This window comes from Periplaneta americana, chromosome 3, assembly GCF_040183065.1.
Source record: "Periplaneta americana isolate PAMFEO1 chromosome 3, P.americana_PAMFEO1_priV1, whole genome shotgun sequence".
Classification (NCBI taxonomy): domain Eukaryota; kingdom Metazoa; phylum Arthropoda; class Insecta; order Blattodea; family Blattidae; genus Periplaneta; species Periplaneta americana.
Genome location: NC_091119.1, coordinates 3,249,359 through 3,274,169, shown reverse-complemented (window position 1 = coordinate 3,274,169; position 24,811 = coordinate 3,249,359). Strand labels below are relative to the sequence as shown.

Below are 24,811 nucleotides of genomic sequence, written 5' to 3'. Positions count from 1 at the left end.
AAAAGTTTCTTTAAAAATAATTTGCGATAAGTTTTATTCTTTGAAAAATTTTGATAGGACTGATATTTAATGAGATAAATGAGTTTTAAAATTAAAATAACTGCCATCTAAGGCCGTGTAATGAATTATAAAACAAATGACTTCGTCTATAAGTGGCCTTGGACAGCAACAATCGAAAGCTATGAAAGATAGCCTACAGAGAATGTTTCTGTGTTTGTATGAAGTAATATCGGAAGCTAAATTAACCGATTTGTATAATTAATTATTATTTCACCATTGGAAAGTGTAGTTTCTCTAGATGGACATAATGCTATAATGTTATTACAGTAACTTCTGATATAATATAATATATTATAATATAATATGTAATATTATATTATATAATTTAAGTTATTTAAAGGGTTCAGAACCATAGTGGGCCAAGCGCCATTTACTGAATACGTAGAAAACAAGGGTTAAAATTAAGTTATTACCATAATTCAATGGAAATCTATAACAAGTAAAATAAAATATACACATTAAATCTAAATTATGTCAATCTTCATTAAACTATGGTTGCATGTAATGAAATTAAGAAACATGTTAAAGGAATTGTCATTGCACCAATGAGTGTCTCTGGACCAAAATGATCGCATTTTAATTATTTGGATGCAATTTAAATTAAGTAACATATTAAACGATTTATCCTTCTGTCAAACACGAATGTTCCCTGGATCAAAGGTCCTATTTTAATTATGTAATTACTTTATTTTTATTTCTAACGGGTGCAGCGGAGCGCATGGGCACGGCTAGTTAATAATAATTTCATTTGATAATTTAAAATAGCGTCAGATTTCTAAGGACGATAAAATACTTGACAGTTTCTTTCTTGTGAGAAATGAAGCCGAAGGGCCACAACGACATTGATTTTAACATCTAGCATATATTTTCTAGACTCTAGGGGTGGTATTCATAGACATTTCGCAGCACTCGCTACGAGCGTACTAAGCTAGCCCCGGCTATCCACTGGTTACTAGTACAGAATTCAAATCATTTTGTCAATAAGCCGTTTTACATTAATTTCTTTTAAAATGTTCTCAATTCTTGCCTAATCTAAAGCATGTATCTTGCTGTGATTTTTTTTCTCTCTGTTATGATATTATTTTCATTTTGTATACTTTAAATTTTGTTATTATTTGTAATAAGTTAGTATTTTGTTCTTTTCATTCTTTGTTAAATTTCAATGCTTGTGTATTTTGTGACCTGATGGATTGTAAGAGAAGGTCCTATGGCCTTAGCTCCGCCGACATAAATAAATAATAAGTAATCTTTGGGAGGGGGGGCTACTGCTTTCAGCCAGTCCTTGCCTTACTTTATGAAAGCCTAAACTTCATTTACATAAAACAAAATGGGAAATATCAGTGCGCTGGATGCTTTTATTCTAGAAAATGTTTGTACTGAATTAGATCTTAAGAGTATTGTTTAGTATATCTAAGATGTGTGTAAATTTATTCTGTAATTTTTTGCAAACATCATTCCCCATTTTCGTACGGTGCAGTACAGTTCAGGTAATTAAATTTTGATACTGTTCTAAACGTGTGCTGTTCACACAGTTTTATTCCATATTGAATCCTGTCGCAGAAATACCATAGTTCTGAATTTTTCCATTCTGAAATCCTGTGCTAAATTTTGTAATGCGAACGAGCTTATTCCATCTCAAATCGACCGAAATATAGAGAAAATTGCCCTTACAATTTCTAAATACAATGAAACTTTTTTGTACACGTAGAGAACTGTGATACAATGCTTTGTGCAAAGTTTGAGGCATCAGAACTTCATAGTGTTTAAATTTAAAATATTTAAATTTATCGTATTTTCATAAAATTAGCAACTTTAAACTGTTGTGGCTCCGAAACCCTTTCACCCAGTGATCAACATCATGGTTTATTTTGATGCTGAGAAATTAAAGTTTATATTGACATATAAACAGATTTTCTTACTTTGTACGGAAATGGAGAAATTTATATTTTTCCTCATTAAGACGCCTTTGCCAAGGAAAAAGTATTTTAAAAATATATAGTTAGATTCCGCATTGAAAGTACAAATAAACACATATTTTTTACTGATGGCATGTTGATAAGAAAGTATTGAAAATATAAATTACAGAAAATAAATAGTACGCGCGTGAACTAACCAGCTGACTGTGAGGCGGGAGCTAGTCGAGGCAAGCAAGGCCAGGAGACATAAACACATGATGTTTCGTCTAGTAGCGCATAGCTGGGCTAGCTTTATCACAAGTTTTCATAAACACAGGAGTAAAATGACGCCCAACGCTCGCTTATCTTCAGCTCTCGGCCAGTGCGTGCGGTACTGCGCCGTTCAAGTCTAGGCGTGTGAAAATAATTATATAATACCCTCGAAACTTATTGCCGAGCCACTAAGCAAACAATGCCGAATCCCTCTTAATAATGCAAGGTTTTTTCTCAATATTTTTTTACATTTTTACAAATTGTCAAAAAGCCTAAAAGTAAGTAAAATAAGATTATCTGTCTCTCTGTGTACAATAAAAATAAGGATTACTTCTTAACATAACCTACCAAATGTCAGCTTCGAAATAAGCTCCCGTTCAATGTTCTGCAGTAAATGGTTCCAGAGTTCTGAGCGCTGAAAGAGGCTTGTTTTTATAAAATACGCTAAATTTGTCGCTCAACAATACGAAAACCGTTTGACTTTCCATAGTATATTTTTGAAAATGCACTCTCCTCAGCACCTTGTATAAATACGGAAAAAATTAAAGTATAAAAAATGCGAGGTTTTTTACTGATCGATTTCATATGGAATAGCCCGAATATTTCCATCTGTAGATTGCTGTATGAACTAACGATTTAAACCTGATCGTTTGACTAGAAATTAGAGATATGTATATATTATCTATCCGCTTTTTTTAAAAGCAAATAAGGCCATTGCACTCCACACGAAATGTTTTTCTGAGGCCTCGAAGGCGGCTGCATAGATTTAATGCTAACATCCAATAAAATTAGGTCGCAACAGAATGCTATTTCAGTGTTGCAAGTAACATAATTATGTTACCATGATTATGCTTAAATGAAAATTTGAAAGCGTTGTCGTACAAGAGTGGCTGATGATTTGAGGAAGGAAACTGCGAAGTTTCATCCGGTATAGGAAATATATTGCGATTCTCTTTCAGAAACATAGTGTGGCAGGATTTGCGGTGTGCTCCACGTAGCCACGTAGTTCCACCTCGTTGGTTCAGGTAGTACAAGCGAACTTAAAGAAAATGACTTGTCAGTTCACCTGCACTTAACTTCCAGTGACGTAACAGTCGTGCTGGTTTTGAACGTATGAAAATATTATGATTTCACATTTTGCTTGACACTTATTACGGACAATTATACGCTGTTGAATGTATTCCTTGGAGCATATATCTTTCATTACTCGAAATAATGTATAATATATGTTTCCTTCTTTGTAACATGGTGCTGTGAAGGCACTATTTGCCGCGTAATGACAGCAATCTTTATTTCATGAACTGACAGTTCTTCTGTAGTTGGGATTCTACGCATTAAAGTGGCGAGAAAATATAAAATTACTGTCATATGATGAGGAATTTGTTTCGATTGTTTTAATTTTCTCTAGATTGTGATGGATTTAACCTCAGTCTTCAGAGTTTCTATAGCCAACATTAGAAATTCGCAAATTACGAGAAGTCTGACCCTGTGGTCAGCGTGGCACAGGCTGTCGCATGCGATAACACAGGACAAACACAATAAAAGGAACATAACATAGGGCCTATACTCAGTCTCTGTGGTAAGGAAATATTTTATTTCATTTATTACTTATTTATTTATTTAACCTGGTAGAGATAAGGCCATCAGGCCTTCTCTTCCCCTCCACCAGGGGATTACAACTACAATATTAAGAATACACTTGCAATTATAATTGCAATTAATATTAAATTTACGAATACAATAAAAATCAAAGTACTAAAAGATTAACTGATTAATGAAAGCTAGACAGTTTATTGTAAAAGTTAAGAAGAGAGAAACATTTTTTTATTAATTAAGTAAAAATTAAACCTACTCTACGCACTAAGAAAATACTCAATAAGCTTGCTTTTGAACGCTACTAAATTCCGACAGTCTCTGATGTCACTGGGTAGGGTATTCCACAAGAGCGAGAGCGAGATTGTGTATGATGATGAATACGATGATGTCTTATGTGTTGGTATGGCTAGTATGCGGCTATTTTGCGTGCGTGTGAAGAGATTATGATATGATGACAGGTAACTGAAACGGGAGGCAAGGTAGGTAGGTGTAGAGGTGTGAAGGACTTGGAAAAGGAGAACAAGATAATGAAAATTTCTACGTTCGTTAAGGCGTAGCCAGTTTAGAGTTTGGAAGGATGGGGTAATGTGGTCAGCAGACGAAGCGAACACAAGAATTATGAACACGTTGTAATCTTTGCGACTGGTTGACATTGAGGTCAGTCAGTAGAAAATCACAATAATCGAAGTGGGGCATTACTAGTGTTTCCACTAGTATTTTCTTGAGTGATAGCGGAAGGAATTTTCGAATGCTGTTTAAGGAATGTAGAATGGAAAGCACTTTTTTGGTAATATGGGTTACTTGGTTATTCCAGTTTAAATGCGTATCAAAGTAAACTCCAAGGTTTCTAACACAGAAAGCAAAAGGGATTATTGTGTCCTTTAACTTGACTGAAATATGTGTACTTCTTGCCAGAAATCGAACTTATTTCATTAGAAAAAAGCTACTGCTTGACTCAGAGCGAAAGATATTTTCTAATTGGTGTTAAATAAATTCTAGTTGTTTTAAATTTGACCTTTACATAAATTACGTTGCCATAGTGATCTTCTGAAAGACCAAAGCATAGCCCTTCCACGCCGGAGACCCGCGATCAAATTAGTATAAGTGCAATTAGTGGTGGAAAGTCGGTGTTGTAAGATTTTCCCGAGATATTTTCGTTTCACCATTTCTGCGTTCACTGTCATCAATTGATGTACCCACGGTTCTGATTATTATTGACGGCAGACGTAATATTGTTACCTATCATACGATATACTTTTGGACTTTGAGATACGACACACATACTGGCATTACCAAAGTTGTGACCTAATTAAGTTGAGGCGTAATTGGTTAAATATGCAGTAGCCTATATAATGAGAAGAATTGCGTGTGAGGCACAGAAACGGTCCGTTATCTACTTACGAATTATAGAACTCGTTGCTAAACATTATTTGAAGACTCATTTATGCACTGAGGGGTGAAATAGTACGTAATAAGACTTGATATAAATTACTTCGGAGTCCTTGCGTGTTGGCCGTCATTTAATGGCACAGATGTTCACTTCAATACTCCGTAGCATTGCTGGAATGAGGGAAGCAGGTGCATTTTAACAGCTTTTTGGAAAGGTTTTCTGTTGTGAAATAATAATTTTGAGTCATCTTCTGTTTCATATTTCTCCATAATATTGTTAACAAAATGTTATATTCAGACTATGGGTTGGCAGTTCCTGAGAAGTCGGTAACTTAGGCAATTCCTTTGTACCGGTATCTGAACGTTCACCAAAGATCTCTGTTATAGCTAATGCGTGATGTGCTGGTACTCTATTCTTTTAAAACCAAATTTGACCTAGTCCAAATGTCCCAGTTAGAACACAAATTATTGGTTGTTACACTATTCACAAACCCTGAACGAGACGTGAAGCAAACATTATTGAGAAAATATATTGCCGGTCATGTCATCATACGTAGTACGTTCCTTTCCAGTTTCTCAAATAGGGATTCTCCTTACTTCAGAAATAAATCAGTTAATTTATTAATTAAAAATAATACTTCTTTCTTTTTCACTGCAGTAAATGGCACACCCTTTCGAGGTAGGCTATTCAGTTTTCCACGTAGTGGAATTGTGTGAAAAAATACATAATAATAAAATTGTTTACAAGTTTCACGTCATTATCACTCGAATCGTTAACGAGAGATCTTGTTTTAAGTCTCTATTCGTAGGCGAACAATCATTACTGTATGAAGTGTAGACGTAGACACGAATCATTGTAGTGTGAGTTTGTATTTAAAATGAATATGTATTTTTTATTTTAGTAGGTTATTTTACGACGCTTTATCAACGTCTTTGGTTATTTAGCGTCTGAATGAGATGAAGGTGATAATGCCGGTGAAATGAGTCCGGGGTCCAGCACCGAAAGTTACCCAGCATTTGCTCATATTGGGTTGAGGGGAAACCCCGGAAAAAAACCTCAACCAGGTGACTTGCCCCGACCGGGAATCGAACCCGGGCCACCTGGTTTCGCGGCCAGACGCGCTGACCGTTACTCCACAGGTGTGGACTTGAATATGTAATAAGAACATCTGTTGAAATACAGATTACCCTATTGTGCCTTGTTGACGTCACTGGTTTGTTTGTGGCAACTTCTGTGAGATTTATTGTGGAAAACTAGTTCTGTAATACATTTTCTACAGTAAATATACAGTACTTGACTCGGTAGTTTCATTCCACATATTTTGTCTTTGTTATTCCTATTGCTCACCAGTGACGTGCACTCTTGTACCTTTTAGCTTATTTTCCCTCCTTTCTTCCTCATTCATTCATTCATTCATTCATTCATTCATTCATTCATTCATTCATTCATTCATTCATTCATTCATTCATTCATTCATTCATTCGACGAAGCCGCACTTAAACATCTAATTTTCTTGTTTGGCTCTTCCCGAGCTGGGAACCTTGGGTTCAGAGGCAAGCATGGTATTCTTTACAACTACAAAGACGTCACCATTATTTTTCGTGGGATATCTGTGTAGTAAACCGGAAGTTCTTAATTTCTGCTGATAGGTACCGTACATAGTGAGTAATTAGCGACACGTTTATCGACTGTATCGATTATTCACCATCATATGGGTGATAATCACATGATTGCGCACGTCATTTGATTTGATATCAGCTGTTATGGCTCTTCAACATTGAATGAAATACGATAGATGGTAATGTGATGCATTTTCAGCTATAACGATTGTTATCGGATCAAAATACGTAGGATGATAATGCATCTGAGTAACGCTTCATATCAGATAACAATGTGGTGGTTATCCCTATCAGTCGAAAAATATGATCTACCGGTATTTAATCTAAGGACTAATACTGTAGTCATTAGTCATTTGAGTAGTTTGGATCCAACCAATCAGGACCCAGCAGTTGACGGCCTCTCTGTAAAGGTATTGGTTGGTTGATTATGTGCGATTTGTGGTGGACAGAACTGTTGTGTCGCAGGTTTCTCCTTGCTCCCTCAAGATAATTGACATTCTCACTCCATTTATACTCCATTATTTCCATATTCCTGTCTCTGAAAATGTTTGTAAGTTTAAAAGGGATGTTATTATAAATCCAGCGGTTCGGGAAAGTGTTGTACGCACAATGGTGCTCGAATGAGGCTGTGTTCCATCTTGTTGGAAGATTATGCTGGACCGTTTGTGTGCAATGAGTGGAAATGCGTATTCTTCTAGCGTCTAGGTCGAAGGTGTTGTGGCAGTAAGCTTAAACAAAGAGAGGGGTATAATAATGATAACATCCTGCGTAAGACACAATTGCATGCTGATACAGGGTTGCTCTCGAGCGTGGGCTAATTACCTGATTGGTTTTCTCCTAAGTTTTCCCCAACTGTAAGACGAAAGTTAGGTAATCTATAGCGAATCCTCGGTCTCATCTCGCTATCACTAATTCCATCGGCGCCAAATAATATAATATATAATACAATAATACTTTATTGCTAGAACAAAGATAAATGTTTTTTTTTTTTTTTTTTTTTTTTTTGTATATTAATCACTCTAGCACCCCAGAAAGAGTAAGTTACATACTCGTGCTCAGGGGGCATTCCACATAATTTTAAGACATTTCATTACATAACAGAATAAAAAGTAAAAAAAGAAAAGAAAAACATATCACAATAATTGGAACTTTAAATTTTCTCTCTAAACAGTAATTTTTAATTGATTTTTTTAAAATAAGGAGCATTATCAAATTGTATGTTTGGGAATTTACCTATTATCTAGTTATAAAGCCTTGGATCGAAGTTGCTACTGTGATTATATGCTACAGTTGTGGTACATTACGTTCTCAAGCATATTATATTGTCTGATGTTTTGGTTTCATATTTGTGTGACTACAAATGAAATATATTTTGGTTTTTGTGTACGAAATTCAATAAGACATTGTTATAAATTTGATGGATATCAAATACTTTAAATTCTGAAGGATAATCAAGAGGCTTATTAAGACATATTTTTATTAATCTTATCTGTAGCAGTGTTATTGGCATGAGGGAGGTACTATAAGAACTGCTCCAAAATAGTCTAGTAGTTGATACATCGTCGTTAAATAACTAAAGGTAATAAAAATGACCCAGTATTCAATTTGATGGGAGACCTCGGGACTGTTCTGGAAATTTTGGCAAAGAAAAAGTCTCGTTAGCTCTTGAGATCGAACCCGCTGAATTATTTTGTAAAGGGAAGAAATCTGAGGCAGCCTAAATTAAATGTGTTACGAGTTAAGGCTGGTTCACAATAAATCGGGAACGGAAACGACAACGAGAACGGAAATAATGTTAAAATAAATGTATTTAAATGTGAGCATTTACAATAGTTAATTGTGAAAACTCACATTTAAATACCTTTATTTTAACAATATTTCCGTTGTCGTTCTCGTTGTCGTTTCCGTTCGCGGTTTATTGTGAACCAGCCTTTACAGGACTGCAAATATGTGGTAACTGAAAATTGGTCCACATGATGGGTGAATGATGTTTACCTGTCATTAGTAAAAGAAAAAGTAATAATAAAAAGCTTAAAATATGCGTATTCACTAGTTCAAGTATTTGTGGAACATAACGTAAATACCTGAAGCTTACTTTGGATGTTAGTCCCCCAATCTCCCTCAGGCTCAAGGGACAAGGATTTGTTTCTTTTTTCAAGTTACCGGTTTATTTAAATGACAGTCTACTGAAGCTTTAACGTTGCAATCATTGAGCTCTTTAAATTTTAAAGGGTTACAGTAAGAATAACTTTCGATGAATGGTACGGAGACTTACTTGTACGTAGAACGCATGGAAAAATTCGTCATAAATTTGTTAATGTTTATTACAGTCATAATTTGATGTATACCACATTTAGTAAAGTTTCAGACATAACTTTTAGGTGCATAGTTTATTATTTATTATTACAAACTGTGCGAAATAATATTCTAAAATTTGCCTGTAATGCACACATCTAAACATAAACATTTTAGGAAGTTTAAATTGTGTGTAAACTTTCAGAACTTACGTTTGTCGAAAGTGGATACTTATTGTGATTTTAATATAAGAATTTCAAGCATTTTATGTAAATTATGAATTTTTATTAAAGTGATATTTTATGATAAAATAATTTGTTCAACATAACTAATCAGAGAAACGGTATAATAGTCTAATTTAAAGATTATCTAATTAAGAACTGAGCTAGTAAAAAAGATCAAGGTCGCAATTAAAATTTTTTTTTTTCACATACTATGTTATAATGAGTAAGGAAATACAGTACTGTGCAGCTAAAGTTATGCCTCACACCTTAAAATATTCATAAGTAGTCCATTATAACTCTGTAAAAAAAATACGGGCTGCAATTAAAATATTAGCAGATTTATGTTCTTTTAAATAAATTACAGTGAATAATATTGTGCTCCCCATGTGGTATTTTTCTGTTTATGTATGCTAATTTCAAATACGTTATTAGTTTATTATATTATAGATGCGAGTGGCTAAAATGCTAGCATTTTATGCCGAAGATCCGGATTTGAGTTCCAAGTGGAATTTGCGGTGAACGGAGACGTTACAGGGAGTAGTTTTCGTGGGATCACTTCCCTTCCATCATTCCGTACTTTATCAGTTGATCATAATATCTCTTCTTGCTATACTTGTAGTGTAGTACAAAACATCTTGTTCAAAATTGTTTTGAAGTGAAGTAATAAACGAAGTAAACCTTTTTGTAAACCGAAAGCGGCACAGCTGTTTCGTGAACATTCGATGTTTATACACATCCTCCCCTTGTTTGTGTTCACATTTTGTCTATCCATATAATTAATCTAATCATCATTACGACTGACAGAAGATAATGCATTATTTTCACTTGATAAGTAACGATGAGTCGAGATTCTTGCTCTGTGCGGTATATACAGTAGATCAGCTGCCACAGGAATCTGCTCAATGAACGGTCTGCACTGGATAGTACACATTTATTGGTAACAGCTGTAACGGATTGATTGCCGGTACACGTGCACTCGGCAGGTACACTTGCACTCGGCGTGGATAAGGGAACGAGAGAATGAAGAGAAGGGGGAATCGGCCGCGAGGACTGGCGCACCGTAGTAAGGGGTTCACAAACTTCTTTTCCTACATAAATATTTCACCGGCGGCGCCCAGTACGTGAAGGCGAAGCATATTGTGCCTCTCGCTAGCCGTTCCTCACTAATCCACAGCTTCGTATTGGAAAAGTTGTGGGTTGGGCAGTCTTCAGCCGTTTCCTGGACTTGTTTTATTTATCTCCTGCCATCATATTGTACAGAAATGTAGCGATGACAATAGTATATAAAGCGCTGACTATATCCTGTTATATGAACGAAGTTATGCAATTATGTAAAAATTACATTTAGCTATCATCTGCAAGCAAATAATTGAAACTTCTTTTTTAAATACCCGAACTCTTTTTTTTTTTTTTCCTCTCACTCTCAACATTGACTTTTAGTCCTTGCTCACTTGCTTTTCCTCCATTTCGTATTCTTCGATAACAGACCGACATATAGTTTGTTATTGCAATATTTATATCCTATTCATTGTAATGGTAAATAATGTCCTGTTTGATACTGAAATGATTTTCTTCCATGCTCAGAATCAGTTGAATTTGAGTGAAATTGATGCTATGAGTTTATATTTAATTCCAGCTAAGTACCTCAGTATCTCTAAGAAGTGATCTGTTATTGCATAACACTCCAAGGAGTAAAGATGGGGGAAGGATTATTTTTACATCGGAATGGTTGCGAGAAAGATTATTATTATTATTATTATTATTATTATTATTATTATTATTAATACTTCCGAATAATTAAAGAGTGGAAGCAAACTCGCCATGGATATGTACAAATTAACAGACACCTTAAATTGGATTCAATTCTCTTTGCAGATGATTTCGTATTATTAGCACTTTCAGAAGACGACCTCCAATGGTCAATATATAATTTGCAGCAAGTAGCAGCCACATACAATACGGAAATTTCAACAAATAAAACAAAAATTAGGCCTAAGGCATTCTGTGGGAAATACTCAATATAAAGTAAAATTTGTCTCGATAATAAAATATTAGAAAGATGCAATAGTTTCCCATATTTAGATTAGTCTTTCCATTTTTGAAGAATTGGACATATTGCAGAAAATTAATAAATACACAAGAGCTGTGGCTCAGAAACACACCCACATACGTCTCTAAACCTCATTTCAGTTTGGTTGATAGGCTTTTCCCTCTACTCACTCTCCCTACCATCAGTGAAGGGGAAGATGCGATTGTCCATCTCACAAACGTTCGACTAATTTACTTTCTACATAGTGACAAATTTTATTTCTGAAAGTGTTTACCGATACTGTGTACTTCGAAAGTCCATACTGTGCGTTTATATTTAATTTTACTGCTGTTTATATTAACTGGCACATTAAAAAGCTGCTTATAACAGAAGATAAATGTTTTCTCCACCGCTAGTTCCTACTCTACAGCAACACAATGGGACAGTCTGCTCCCCCTGACTTTATAATACAAACTGACATTCCTTAATGTAATTAATTATTTATTAGTTGAAAATATTGTAAGAACTACACAAAAAATTATTCCAACATGTAATTGTCAAACATTTGTGACACTGTTTTATGTTCACATCTGTACTTTATTTAATATTTTATTTGCTAGTGTGTACAGCTTGGGGGGTGCAGGTATAAGAGGTAACAGCTACCGGTCTGTCACCGACGGACTCAGGGCAAGTAGAAGGGGAAAGAAATGCCTTCGCATCCTCTCAACTTGTATGAAATGTCGATTACAACACATGGCACGACCAATACTCAGCTATGGCAGCGAAGCATGGACACTGAGGAAAGCCGATAAAAGCAGAATAACGGCTTGTGAAATGCGATTCATGCGAAAAACAGCGGGCTGGGATCTGAAAAGAAATTGTGAAATTTTAAAGGAACTAAAAACTCAACCAGTTTTAGATTACATAGTTCAATATCAGTCTAATTGGAAACATCATTTGGAAAGAATGAGTAATAGTAGACACCCAAAGGCAATTTATGATTATGTACCACGTGGCCAAAGATCTGTGGGTCGTCCTGCTAAGAGATGGCGTGAAAATTTTATGTGAGACCGTAACAGACCTTGTGGCCTAGCACTTGTCGGGCAGAAGAAGAAGAAGATTATTAATACTTCGGAATAGCTTCTGTAAATAGACCGTTGCCGTCCCTAGCACACACTGCTATCCAGATAATTTTATTATTGTAGTACGTAGCTCTATTGCAGGCCTCAGTGACCACTGAAGTTTTAAACGGTGTTACGGTGTATTCTTTTCCTTCTCTACTCATACGATATGCCTCAACTATTGTCCAATCTATCGCCTTTTGAGACGTTTCATTTATATTGTAATTCATCAAGTTAGAGAAGTTATTTTTCATTTTATTGTGGTTGTAAGTTCTTGTTCGATATGCTGTATTCAATTTACTTCCGATACGTAAACTACATATTAAATAATCTAGGAGGAGAAATGAAATGTCGTTTGCCTCTATTCCGGTTCTGTTCCTCTGTTTAACGATCCGATTTCCATATCCAAGTAATAGGAGAAGAACAAGTTGTATGAGTGTTGTTAAAAAAACAAGCTACTCGTTCTTGGCAAGATAGGCTAGTGTTCTTTCTGGGAAAGAATTTACTCACTTTCCTCCCAAAGCGAAGTTAAAACTAGTTCTATCTGGATCATTTCTAAGCCCTGGCAGTTTTGTCTTATTTCGTTTATTTATTATTTTTGCAGAGTCATTGTAGATAATTTCACTTTTCCTTTACAGCGTAGCGTGACGTACAAGAGGCCAAGAGCAGGTGGGGAGAAATGTTTTTCTTCGAGAATATCCATCTAAGTTTTATGATTGATTATTATGTCCGCTAAAGACACTTGGAAGGGTTTACAGTATGGCACAGTAACAATCGAAGAACTGTTGCTTGGAACTTACATTTAAGTTACATTTTTTTAAATAACATTTTTTGAGATTTTCAGGACAATTAAAATAAATGGAAAGTAGCATTACTATTTCTTTAAAATTTTCAAAAGTATGTCTTCTGTTTTTAAAATCGATAGCTACTCGTCGGAGTAAATGGCATAATAATAATAGTAATAATAATAATAATAATAATAATAATAATAATAATAATTTATTTATTTATATTTAATGTGCTGTACAACAGCCAGTGGCCAATTACAGTTCAGCACAAATATAACAAAAACATAAAACATAATAATTATGACACATAAATACAATTACAATTAATTACAATAATGACGATGAATGGATAAATAATGGGTGACTTTAAAATACATAACAAAGAATACTATGAGACAATGATAATTGAGTATAATGCCTAAAAGAATTCATAAATGATAAATCGTTGCCAAGAGCAAACTAAGTCTATACATTGAAGGGATCGAATTCGCAGCCATGCATGTTGGCATTTTTAATGCATCTGGAGACTGGTGAAAGGAATTTCGCATTTCTAATATAGAAAAGTTTGTGGGCTCTCATATCTTTTGTTGGAATACGTAAGGTAATATTGTTTAAGAAAGAGTCACAGGATATATCACCTTTGAGGACTTTACAAAAGAACAGATAATCTAGCTCATGGCGTCTAGCATATAGATTTTGACAATTAAAATATTCACATTTTCTCTCATAACTGTACCCGGAATTAATGGGCAGAAATCTGAATGAACATAAAGATATAAATTTTCTTTGTATATTTTCTAATTTAGCCGAGTCCATAGATGTAATCGAGTTCCAAACTACAGATGCAATAATAATAATAATAATAATAATAATAATAATAATAATAAGAAGAAGAAGAAGAAGAAGAAGAAGAAGAAGAAGAAGAAGCTAAAGTTGCTGTGGACTTACCGAATAGGCCTATATTGTTATAATTAAAAAAAAAAATGTTCGTCTCAACCAACCAACCAACCAGCATCATGTTTCGCTGGTGGTGTTCCTGCGGAGATCAAGCAGTAATTTGCTTTTGACTCCTACTACTTGTCGACCTGGTTGGCAAGTTGGTATAGCGCTGACCTTCTATGCCCAAGGTTGCGGGTTCGATCCCGAGCCAGGTCGAAGGCATTTAAGTGTGCTTAAATGTGACAGGCTCATGTCAGTAGATTTACTGGCATGTAAAAGAACTCCTGCGGGACAAAATTCCGGCACATCCGGCGACGCTGATATAACCTCTGCAGTTGCGAGCGTCGTTAAATAAAAAACATAACTTGACTCCTACTTGATTTTCTTCATTGATGTTATAAACATGTTTTCCTCTTCAGTTTGAGGTATCGTGGAGAAGTTCCGAGGTGAATGTCGCTTCCCAGCCTTGTTCCATACTCTCCCTACTATCAGATGACCAGAGGCAAATCGCGACTCCTCCATCGTGAGCAAGTACCATTGATCACTGTCCGGAGTCCAATCCTGTGCTGTGGAGCAACTGGAGATAGTCTTGAAATCAAATTGGCTTTCCGAAGTCTTCGTTCGTTTGTCTTCTGAATCACAGTGACGTTTCTTTCTGCAGCGAGGCGATTTCTGGCATGAACTACTGTCGTGTGACGATTTAGCAGGACCTGAAGGACCGGGATCCTGTCATCCCTGACAGATATAGACCTCCAATGGTAATATCCCTGTCGCCTTTGGTACGTACAGTGTTCACGGAATGTAGGGCACGTTGGACGCTTTCAATGGCATTACGACTAACGCGACAGCTCTCGCAATGTAGTCTCGGCTAAGAGACATATTCAGTTGTCAAATGTGAAGGAGAAACCGAAGTAAAATGTTAGCCTACTTGTGACATAAATTGTGTCAAGACATTAACACTTCATCAGTATCTTCCAATCATTTGCTAAGATTTTATTGTTGGTCGTTGCTATAAAAAACATAGGCCTGACGTGTAGGGTGGAAAGTGCTTCATAGGATGGCGTTTTATGACCTTTTAAACATCACATTCATCTTCATAAACAATGTTTAATACATTTTCATAAAAACTATCGTAATGCAATAGATCAAATATCCGAAGCTTCGTTCTTTCGCTTGCTCTTTTGAAGCCACGTTCGCTACAACTTACGTTTGTGAAAAATTATTTTCATCAATGAAAATAGTAAAAACCAAATTTAGATCACGACTGACAGACAAATACCTTCATGATCAACTACGACTGGCAGTAAGTGACATAATTCCTGATTTTGAAACTTTGTCGCAGAGACATTCTGAAGACAGTTAATTTTAGGTTGTGATATTGTTCATTTATTGTTCATTTCTTTCTTCGTTAAACGTACTAAACACTAGTTTGTAGCCTTGTACTGTATAAAATTTTATTGAAGTGCTTGACGTAAGGAAAATGAAAATCCGTTAATAAGTCACAGTTGCTTCACTTCCCCTTCGGGTGTCCGCCTCCCTCCATAGGTGCTATGCACGTTGCAGGTTATACAGTGGCTCGGCGCACGATCGCATTTTCGCCACGGCTGCAATAGATCTAAATTCCCTCTGTATATCCACCTTTTTGCCAGCATGTGTGTAGGCTATATTACCTGCTAAAACTATTTTGTGAGCAAATCTTTACAATCAGAACAAAACATTATTAGATATTTTAGTGTATAGTGTTGTACTACTTAACGGGCGTATAAACGTTTTGATCGGATATTTTAACTATGCTATATCGTCTGCGAGACTATGCAGCTATGTGATAACGAGCTGAGGCTAAGGATTCGCCTTGGATTAACGGACATTCGCCTTACGGTTAGAGAAATCCTTTAAAAATATCCAACCACATGGAATTCGAACCACGTTACTGAGCGCAGCATACATTTAACTCGTTATTGTCTGAGCTGCTACACCAGTGGTCTATATGAGTTTGAAAGCTTATAATTATTGTTTACGTTTTATGAATTAAGTCATCTGAAAAGTAAACGTACGAAATAGAACCATTTTTACTCCAAAATTAACACGATACCAAAGTAGTACGAAATAGTGGCTTATTCCGTAGCTTTTTTTTTTTTAACGCTAAATTTTGTCAAATGAAATTGTCCAGAATATAAGTCCGCAAACATAGTAGTAGTATTTAGTATTTATTTATTTAACCTGGTAGAGATAAGGCCGTCAGGTCTTCTCTGCCCCTCTAACCAGGAGATTCCAACTATAATATGAAGAATAAAATTACAATTAATATTAAATTTACAATTACAATAAAATCAAAGTACGAAAAGATTACCTGACTAATTAAAGCTAGATAATTTATCATAGAAAAACAAAGAATATTTTATATTTACTGAATTACAAATTAAAACTAGAATAACAAAATTGTATAGCGATGAAATTACTGGATATTGAAATATTTTGTGATAGATTAAGGAAACTATTTACAAGAAATCAATTACTGGCCAAGTGCCTAGTAAGTTTGCGTTTGAATTCAATTTTATTTCGACAGTCCCTGATGCTAGCAGGTAGCGAATTCCAGAGTCTTGGCAGGGCTATTGTGAAAGAGGATGAGTATGAGGAGGTGCGATGGGATGGTATTGTTAGTATTGTTTCATGACGAGAGCGTGTGTTCAGATTGTGGTAGGAAGAAAGGTAAGTGAAGCGAGACGACAGGTACGAAGGAATAGAAAAGTTCAAAATTTCGAAGAGAAAGAAAACACATTTGGTTTGGAATAACTATCATCCGCAATATTATATAACAGTGTAATTGTATCGGTTATTCGGCCGCGTCTATGGCTTATCGCAAGCGTGCTGATCTTCCATCCTTGCGGCCCAAGTTCGATCGTCAGCCGTTCGTGGGCAAAGCAGACGTTGCGAAGGGGTTTTCTCGCAGTACTCCCGTGTTCCTCTATTATTGCACAACATTCTCCACATTGCCCTCATTTAATTATCATCTGCAATAGTAAGAATGGCATGGGGTTGAAGTTTTGTGAGTACAGTAGTACTGGTTTCTGGTGTTGATATGGAGAACAATTTGGAGCTCCGAATGAGACTGGCAGGATGGCCCATCTGTCAGCATCGGATTTACGAACGCCGCCCTGGCCACTTGTCAGACAGTCATAGCAATATATTGGGCAAAGCGGAAGGATCCAGCCCTTGTGATAATGTTGAGGAATTAGAGCAGATGCAAAAGTCATGCAGTGTAAGAAGGAGTTATGATTCCAAATGAAGTATTCGTATTGGCAAATCATTATTTGAAATTGTGGTTATTTTAATTATTATATATTACTCATGATGGAAAAAAGTGTATCATATTTCTCGTTTAATGGCATCCATTTTCTGTTTAGTTTTACGTGATTACATTTTTGTTTAATTGGCCTTGAATAAGGAAAACGGAGGTTGTTAGTTGATTGAACTTTTAAACTAGAATAGTACATTATGCAACGAGCCTATAATGGTAGTAATTAAGACGCGAGTATGTTTATGAAACGACCGCAAGCGAGTTTCATAATTTTCATACGAGCGTCTTAATTACCATTATAGGCAAGTTTCATATGACTTTTTATGCTCGACCATATTTCTAACTTGAAATTATTCATAAGTATTCATGTTATTCTTATCTGACTGAGGAGTGGAACTGACCTTGTGCAATACCTCGTAAATTGTGAGATGTGCGCAGACGCGAAAGTATTGATTTTTTCTGAGAAACAAATGTCGCCATTGACCTTGATATAATCTAGAGAGTAAAATAAACAATCGTGATATAACCTTGAAATTGAATTAGACATTGAAAAACGAGATGACAAATTGAATTTATTTGAATATTATTTACAATTAACGCTAATTGTTACAGTAACAGAACTGACTTTATTTCAAATATAGGTGATTTATTGTGCAATTGGTGAAATGAATTTGCGGGAATGTGCTTTGTGAAAGGCTTTGTCTAATCTCGCGCTAGTTGTCTTTCGATTGCATATCCGAGAATAATCGATACTTGCGCTTTCATATTGCTACAATGGTATTTTATGATTGGTAGAACACCTGAACTTTAATGAACTTTAGTGAGGTCCATTAAAGGGCTGCTACTAGGTGTATAATTGAGGACATCACCCGAATAACGGCGTATACACTTATACTCCCGTTTTCCGACGATCAAGGAATTAGATAGTTGGATGCGTATAGTACACTGTAGCAAATTTTCGTAAGTCTAGCTTTAATGCGTAACACAGGACATAATGTTACGTTTTTACGTTGAACAAGTGAACGCGCCTACTATAGCGGCAGTCACATGCTGTTGCAAGCCGTACTGTATTCGATGTTTAGGCCTACTTCAGGTTGTCAGTTGCAGCAGTGAATCATGACCGAAAATATGGGAAAAAGGAAGCTTGTGAACAAAACTAAATGGAAAGCCGAAGAAAGGAAAATAAATAGAAAGTGGCAAATCATACACAACTTGTACGGGCCAGGAAATGGAAAATAAGTCATTTACACGGGTAAGAAGATGATGTATGAAAATGTGTACACATGAAATTTCAAAAGACGATCAAGTCTCTATTTGCAAATGCTTTTGGGACATGGGTTCGGAATTAGACGAATATCATTTTATTACTTCTTGCCTTGAAAGAGTGAATCTAAAAACTAAGAAACATCAGTCATTCAAGAATAGGGATATTTTGTGGAAATAAAATGTTTTCTATAATGGGGATAAAAAAAAAAGTAATGTGTCGAAACTTCCTATTGAGTCTATTGCAAATTTCAGAGAAAAGATTAACAACAATTCAGAATAAACTGGTTTCAGTGACATCCTGAATGATAAAAGGGGTACAGACTTAAATCGCCTTATACAAACATGATACAAATGTATAAACAACTGCAATACAGTACTTCAGGGGTATTTTCAGCTTGAACCTCATACTCTGCATCATTTGTTCCCTTCAACATTTGGAAGACGGCAATGGAAGTGTCGCAGCTGAAACTTTTGAGTCCAACACAAATGAATCCAGTGCCTTTGGAATCCTCCAAGGCAAAGAACTTAAGATAACTGTTACAGTTTTTAATGAAGATGTGCAAATTTGGCTGAACTCAATTCTGAATAAAGCTGGGACATCATCACACAATGGTGAAGATGACTCTAGCAACAATAGATGATGAACAAAGAAGAAAAAGACATATAAGAAGAAGGAAACCATAAACTGAAAATGTAGGCGTAATGTTATTTTATAGGCCTACTTGTGTAATTATTCAATATTTTATTTAATATGTTATAGTAAATGTATATTTTATTTTGTTGAATTTATTTTATTTTACTTTTTACAAGAAAATTATTAATAAAGTACGAGATTTTCTCATACACAATTAATTTTCATGCAAAGTTAGACACCTAGAACATCAGAATAATTAAAATCAGTACTAAAACATATCGTCGCCGGAAAAAGGGCGTATACAGAGTTCCATATTATATTTATTTACTAATAGCAGAACATACTGTTTGCTGTTATGTTTCAATAATTTTGTTTTAAATATCCTCGAAACTATTTAAAAGTAATGAAAAACTTTTTAGACATAACTATGATGAACCTGACAACTTACAAACATTGAAATTAGTTTATATCAGAACTGCATTGTTCTGTATACGCCCTTATTCGGGTGACGTCCTCAATTACTACATTTCGGCATGGTCGAGCATAAATCTATATGTATAATTTGAACTGGTAATGGAAATTACGGGAAAACGGCTGAACGGGTTTTAATGAGTGGCCCCTCATTTTCATGCCTGGCATCCAAAGTTTTTCGGAAAAGTAGTAGTTTTCAGTGAAATGTCAATTTTCCTACATAATTTTCCTATTTTCCAAAATCCATCTGTTGTCAGTTTTGAGAACTAATTTTATTGAATCACGGCCGACTTGATTCAATTTCAGAACGAAACACACACTACGACAAACAATAGGCTATTACACGAAGGCCATGACCTGCAGGATTGCCGACATATTTAGAGCTCAATTCAATTTGTTATTAAAAACTGATTCTGCAGTGTATAATTTTCTGAGTACAGCTGTGTATTGAATATTCAAATGTACGAAACTTGAGGTGGTTTGATGACATTACCACCATTAGAAATTAAATATTATTATAGTTAATATTAATTAATTGTACATAATATTGATCCTATATTGATGACATGAAAGTGAAACGTTTTGAGGTTATGTAAGTAAATGTAGAGAATATCTTAATTTAGATCTTCATTTCTATAATTTACTGAGTGGCTGCTATATATAACTACAAAACTTAAGTAAGATAATAATATTGTTATTAAAAATTAAATATTTTTATACTTATCAACCCAGTGGGGTTGGGTCTTTTTCATACACTTAATGGCGGTGTAGTGTAGATATTGATATGTGTCATTGTCTTCAGTATTGGCTCGAGAGAGCGCAAAAGTTACAGTTCCTAAGGAAAGATAAAAAGGTATTACTTACTGATAAAATAAGAGGCCTAGAACATTTTGTAGTCTCCAGATCATTTCAGCAAGATCTCTTAGTAGGATAAAATGATTTTACGCTCTACATTTCAAGTTCTACATGCAGCAGCTATACGAAAATGCTATTCTTCGAAAGCTTAGCAAACCTGACATTTTTTTAACTTTTGCCTACAATCCACAATGACCTGAAATAGCTACTGGTATCGTCCTGACATTGATACTTGCGTTTTCGCGTTGAAACTCAAAAACTGAAGTTGGATAGGTTCAAGACAAAGTATTTGGCCTAAAAAAATCCATTCAGAGGGAGTATGTTTCATTATTATGGAAGCAAATAACTATCAAAAAGACAAGTATTCTTCATTGAAAATAAATCTGAAAAATTTTTATTTGAACGTGTAACGAACTTAGTTTGCAGCAGCATTTGCTGCACAAGCCACTAGTATTATTTAATCTCTATAGAGAACATAGTGATGAAATAATGATAAATATAGTGTGGCATGAGAATGGCAGTGGAAACTAATGCATACTTGGTGACAAAACATAACAGCCTTCTCTCCCGGAAGGAAGGTCATGAATACTCACCCCTGCATTATTTTTGTAAGCGTTTCCACTGTGGGCGACACCCCCTTGTAATAGCAACTGTACGTCGAAGTAAATCGCGAGTGAAATCATCGATGAGGGCGTAATGGACTGGCATGAGGAAAGGCCCTCATGTTCTGTCATTGACTTCTGGAGAAAACCTGTTTTTAATCTCTCAAATGAAAAGCTTCAGCAGGAAAGTGCAATGTTTTCCTGCAGTCGCAGACCTGCGTATTTGGCAGAGGATAATTATAAGCGTTGTAGTCATGGTCAAATGGAATTATTGTCTGCCATGTTAAGGAATGATACAATAGAGGGCCTTTAATCACCTATTAATATTATCCTTGTGTCATGATGTAATTGCATCTCTCCATTTATAACGTCTTTATCACTTCACCTTAAAAAGGTGGATATAATGGTTCGATGGTCTTTTATGACAAGTACGGAACAAAGACATGTTCGTTGTTAGCTGCTTGTCATTTGTTCTGAAGATTTCAGGGAAAGAGGTTGGATCATTTCTTTCATTAGAGAGGTGAGAACAGTTAAAATAGTTAAACCATAGCTTCATTTACAACTGACTGTTTATATGTATAAGAAAAGCTCCAGGTTCAGCACGTGTATCATCGTGCTGCAGAATGTTACTCCGTGGGCAACGTGATTAAGTTACATCACCCACAAAGAAATGTGTAAAGCAAAGCATAGATTATACATATTAACTTGACTTGATTTGACTTTACGCGAAATTGTGACTGTTTTATCACGTTTCACTGTGTTTTGTAGTAATTATTCGTAGTTATGTTGTTGGGCGCATAAATTCTTTGTCACTGACAACGAAAATAATTAAATGTCCCTGTTATACATTGTTTATATAAATTTTAATTTTCTTTTGTTGACAGGTTTTTCATCTGCGAGACATTCGCTGGGAGAAGCCACAGTTCCTGTCCAAGTCTTTCCTTGGATTTGTCACTTTCAACATTATCACGTACTCCCTCCTGCTGGCTGAGTTCGTGACTACCCAGTTCGCTAACACGTCTTTGGAAGAGAAGGTAATTCATAGAGTAGGGGAGTAGTGAGTACAGTGAGACACAAAATAGTAAGACATATGTATGCAAGTGATAATTCAACTATTTTTTTAAATCAAGTGCAATAGAAATAGACATTAAAACATGGATTATAATAATGCATAAAAAATGTTAATAGATAAAGGACATAATATAAATACGTGTTTGTCAAAAAAATGCAAATGTCTCACTGTTCCCATTCAGGAGGGTACAGTGAGACACCACAGTGTCTATTAACGGACATTGAAATGATTTACATTTATTTCAAAAGAAAGGAAAGCTTGCTGTCTCTTTATCTTGTCATGTTCTGTAGGCTTATTTAGAATCATTTTAATGTCTGACTTCGAAACCATTGAAACATCTGGAACATTTGGAAAAGTGAATTTTCCATGACATTTCGAACTTTTGCGAAAAAATGAAATGAATTTTTGGTGACAGCGAAGCTTATTATTATAAGAATTTAATGTAATTCTTTATTATTTTTTAACATTTTCTTAAATTTTGTGAATAATTTTTTATTTATGAAACCATTAAAATGTAATGTATCCATTATTTTAAGCTACAGTTCCTAAATTGGTTACTAGTATGTTAATTTTTAATGTTAGTTACTGGTAAATGTAATATAATTACAATTTGTTTTTGCAAATCATTGGTAAATGAGAACAGTGAGACGTCTCAGTGTACCCTTCAATGGCATGTCTCACTGTTCCCTTTACGCATAGTTCATTTAAAAATGACGCCATCACTTCAAAATCAAAACAAGAAAGACGAAACCTTGCCAAACATAATCTCAAATACCATAGTGTTAGGTAACAAAACATTCATATTTATATATCATTTGTATATCCAATATAACCTTCATTAAACACAAGCCAAAATTTTACTTTTAGAGTGAAAAATTACGAATTATTTTCTCATCACTCACCTTTATAACTAGAATCAAATCGAGTATGAAAATATTGTTACTTTACTCATACAACATACAACTCCACTGTTACCAACATCTCAACATCAAAATTTACCATCTAAAAAAAATGTCTCACTGTTCTCCCTGTCTTACTGTACCCACTTCTCCCCTACTGTGCGTTATTCTTTTGTCTAATGCTTTTTAATGTATTCTGTTCCACAAGGATTACTGTTTTCATGGTCACAGATTTTCGTTTTGCTTTCACCCGCTTCTTGATGTTAAAGCGTCTAAATACCACAGTTCCGTTCAGGAGAGTAACTGACAAACGTAGATCAGACACGAAATTGTTGTCTTTGTGTCAGCATAAATTTAAGTATTGCGTAAAGTGTAAATTTCACAGTCAGGAAAATATCGTTTTCAGTGTTCATGAACATCTTACAAAGCAATTTGGAAAACAGGTAAGCTTTCTTTTTGAATGATTTTTCAATGACTATTACACTTTTACTACGTCACACTACTTTTGACCAATAAAACGCTACGAAATGACGTCTTTCAACCAATCATGGCTGCTTATCGCACAATTTTATCGCGTCCCTAGCATTTGTTTAATTTTATCGCGTCCCTTGCATTTGTTTATTTTATCACTACCCTAGCATTTGTTTATTTTATCACTACCCTAGCATTTCTTTCTTTGTTTGCCAACATTTCAAACTGCACTGGTCTGGACGTCAAAAAACAGAAAATTACAAACCACTCCAGTCGATGCACAGCACTTTCAAATATGACTCGCATTGGCATTCAAGAACAAGAATTAATAAAGATCACTGGTCATATATGAAGACCACCATTCGGAAATCCTGAATAAGTTGAGGGATACACCATGTACATCAACGAGTTCACTTCTTTTACGCACACGTCCAATATAACATCAACTGAACCACCAACCACTAAAACATTCAAATTTGGAAATTGTACTTTCAATAATTGTTTCTTTTAAAATTATCCATGTTTATGTTTTATTTCATCATCGTTAATTAAAACGTTTCTTGTTTATTTCATCATCCCTAATTAAAACTTTTCTAACAGTTGTTTATATTATTTAGGTTATGTTTGTTATAGCTTCTGCTATATGATATTATGGATAGTCACGTATCAGAGATTGTTTAATACTAAGATTTATTGAAAATCATCTGTCAGGTGACGTTGATTACTGGGATCCGGATGATTTAAGTGGAATGCAAATATTTTAATAAAAATGAAACTGAATCAACAAAGCCTTCTTGACTAGTAACCGTCCAAAGAGTTCAATGAAGATTCCATAGTTGGCACAACTGATAACAAGAAAACATAATCATAAAACACTACTGCCATCTAGCATAATGTTGAGATGGTACAATAATACATTTGAAGACAGTTTTGTATTTTTGTAAGCCAATTAATATTTTATTGTATTGGAGTACTTTGTTACTTCTAATCTTTATATACTTTTTTCTAATCGTG

At 34.9% G+C, this 24,811-nt stretch overlaps 1 protein-coding gene across 5 annotated transcripts in view; it reads left to right on the top strand.

The window, feature by feature from the left end:
• The window catches only part of LOC138695756 (uncharacterized), a 171,602-nt gene that overhangs the window by 109,154 nt on the left and 37,637 nt on the right, over window positions 1-24,811 (top strand). For all 5 annotated transcript variants that reach the window (XM_069819929.1, XM_069819926.1, XM_069819925.1 and 2 more), the window contains one exon: window positions 22,240-22,389. In XM_069819929.1, the coding sequence (XP_069676030.1) occupies window positions 22,240-22,389 (150 nt within the window). The remainder of the gene's footprint in view (window positions 1-22,239; window positions 22,390-24,811) is intronic.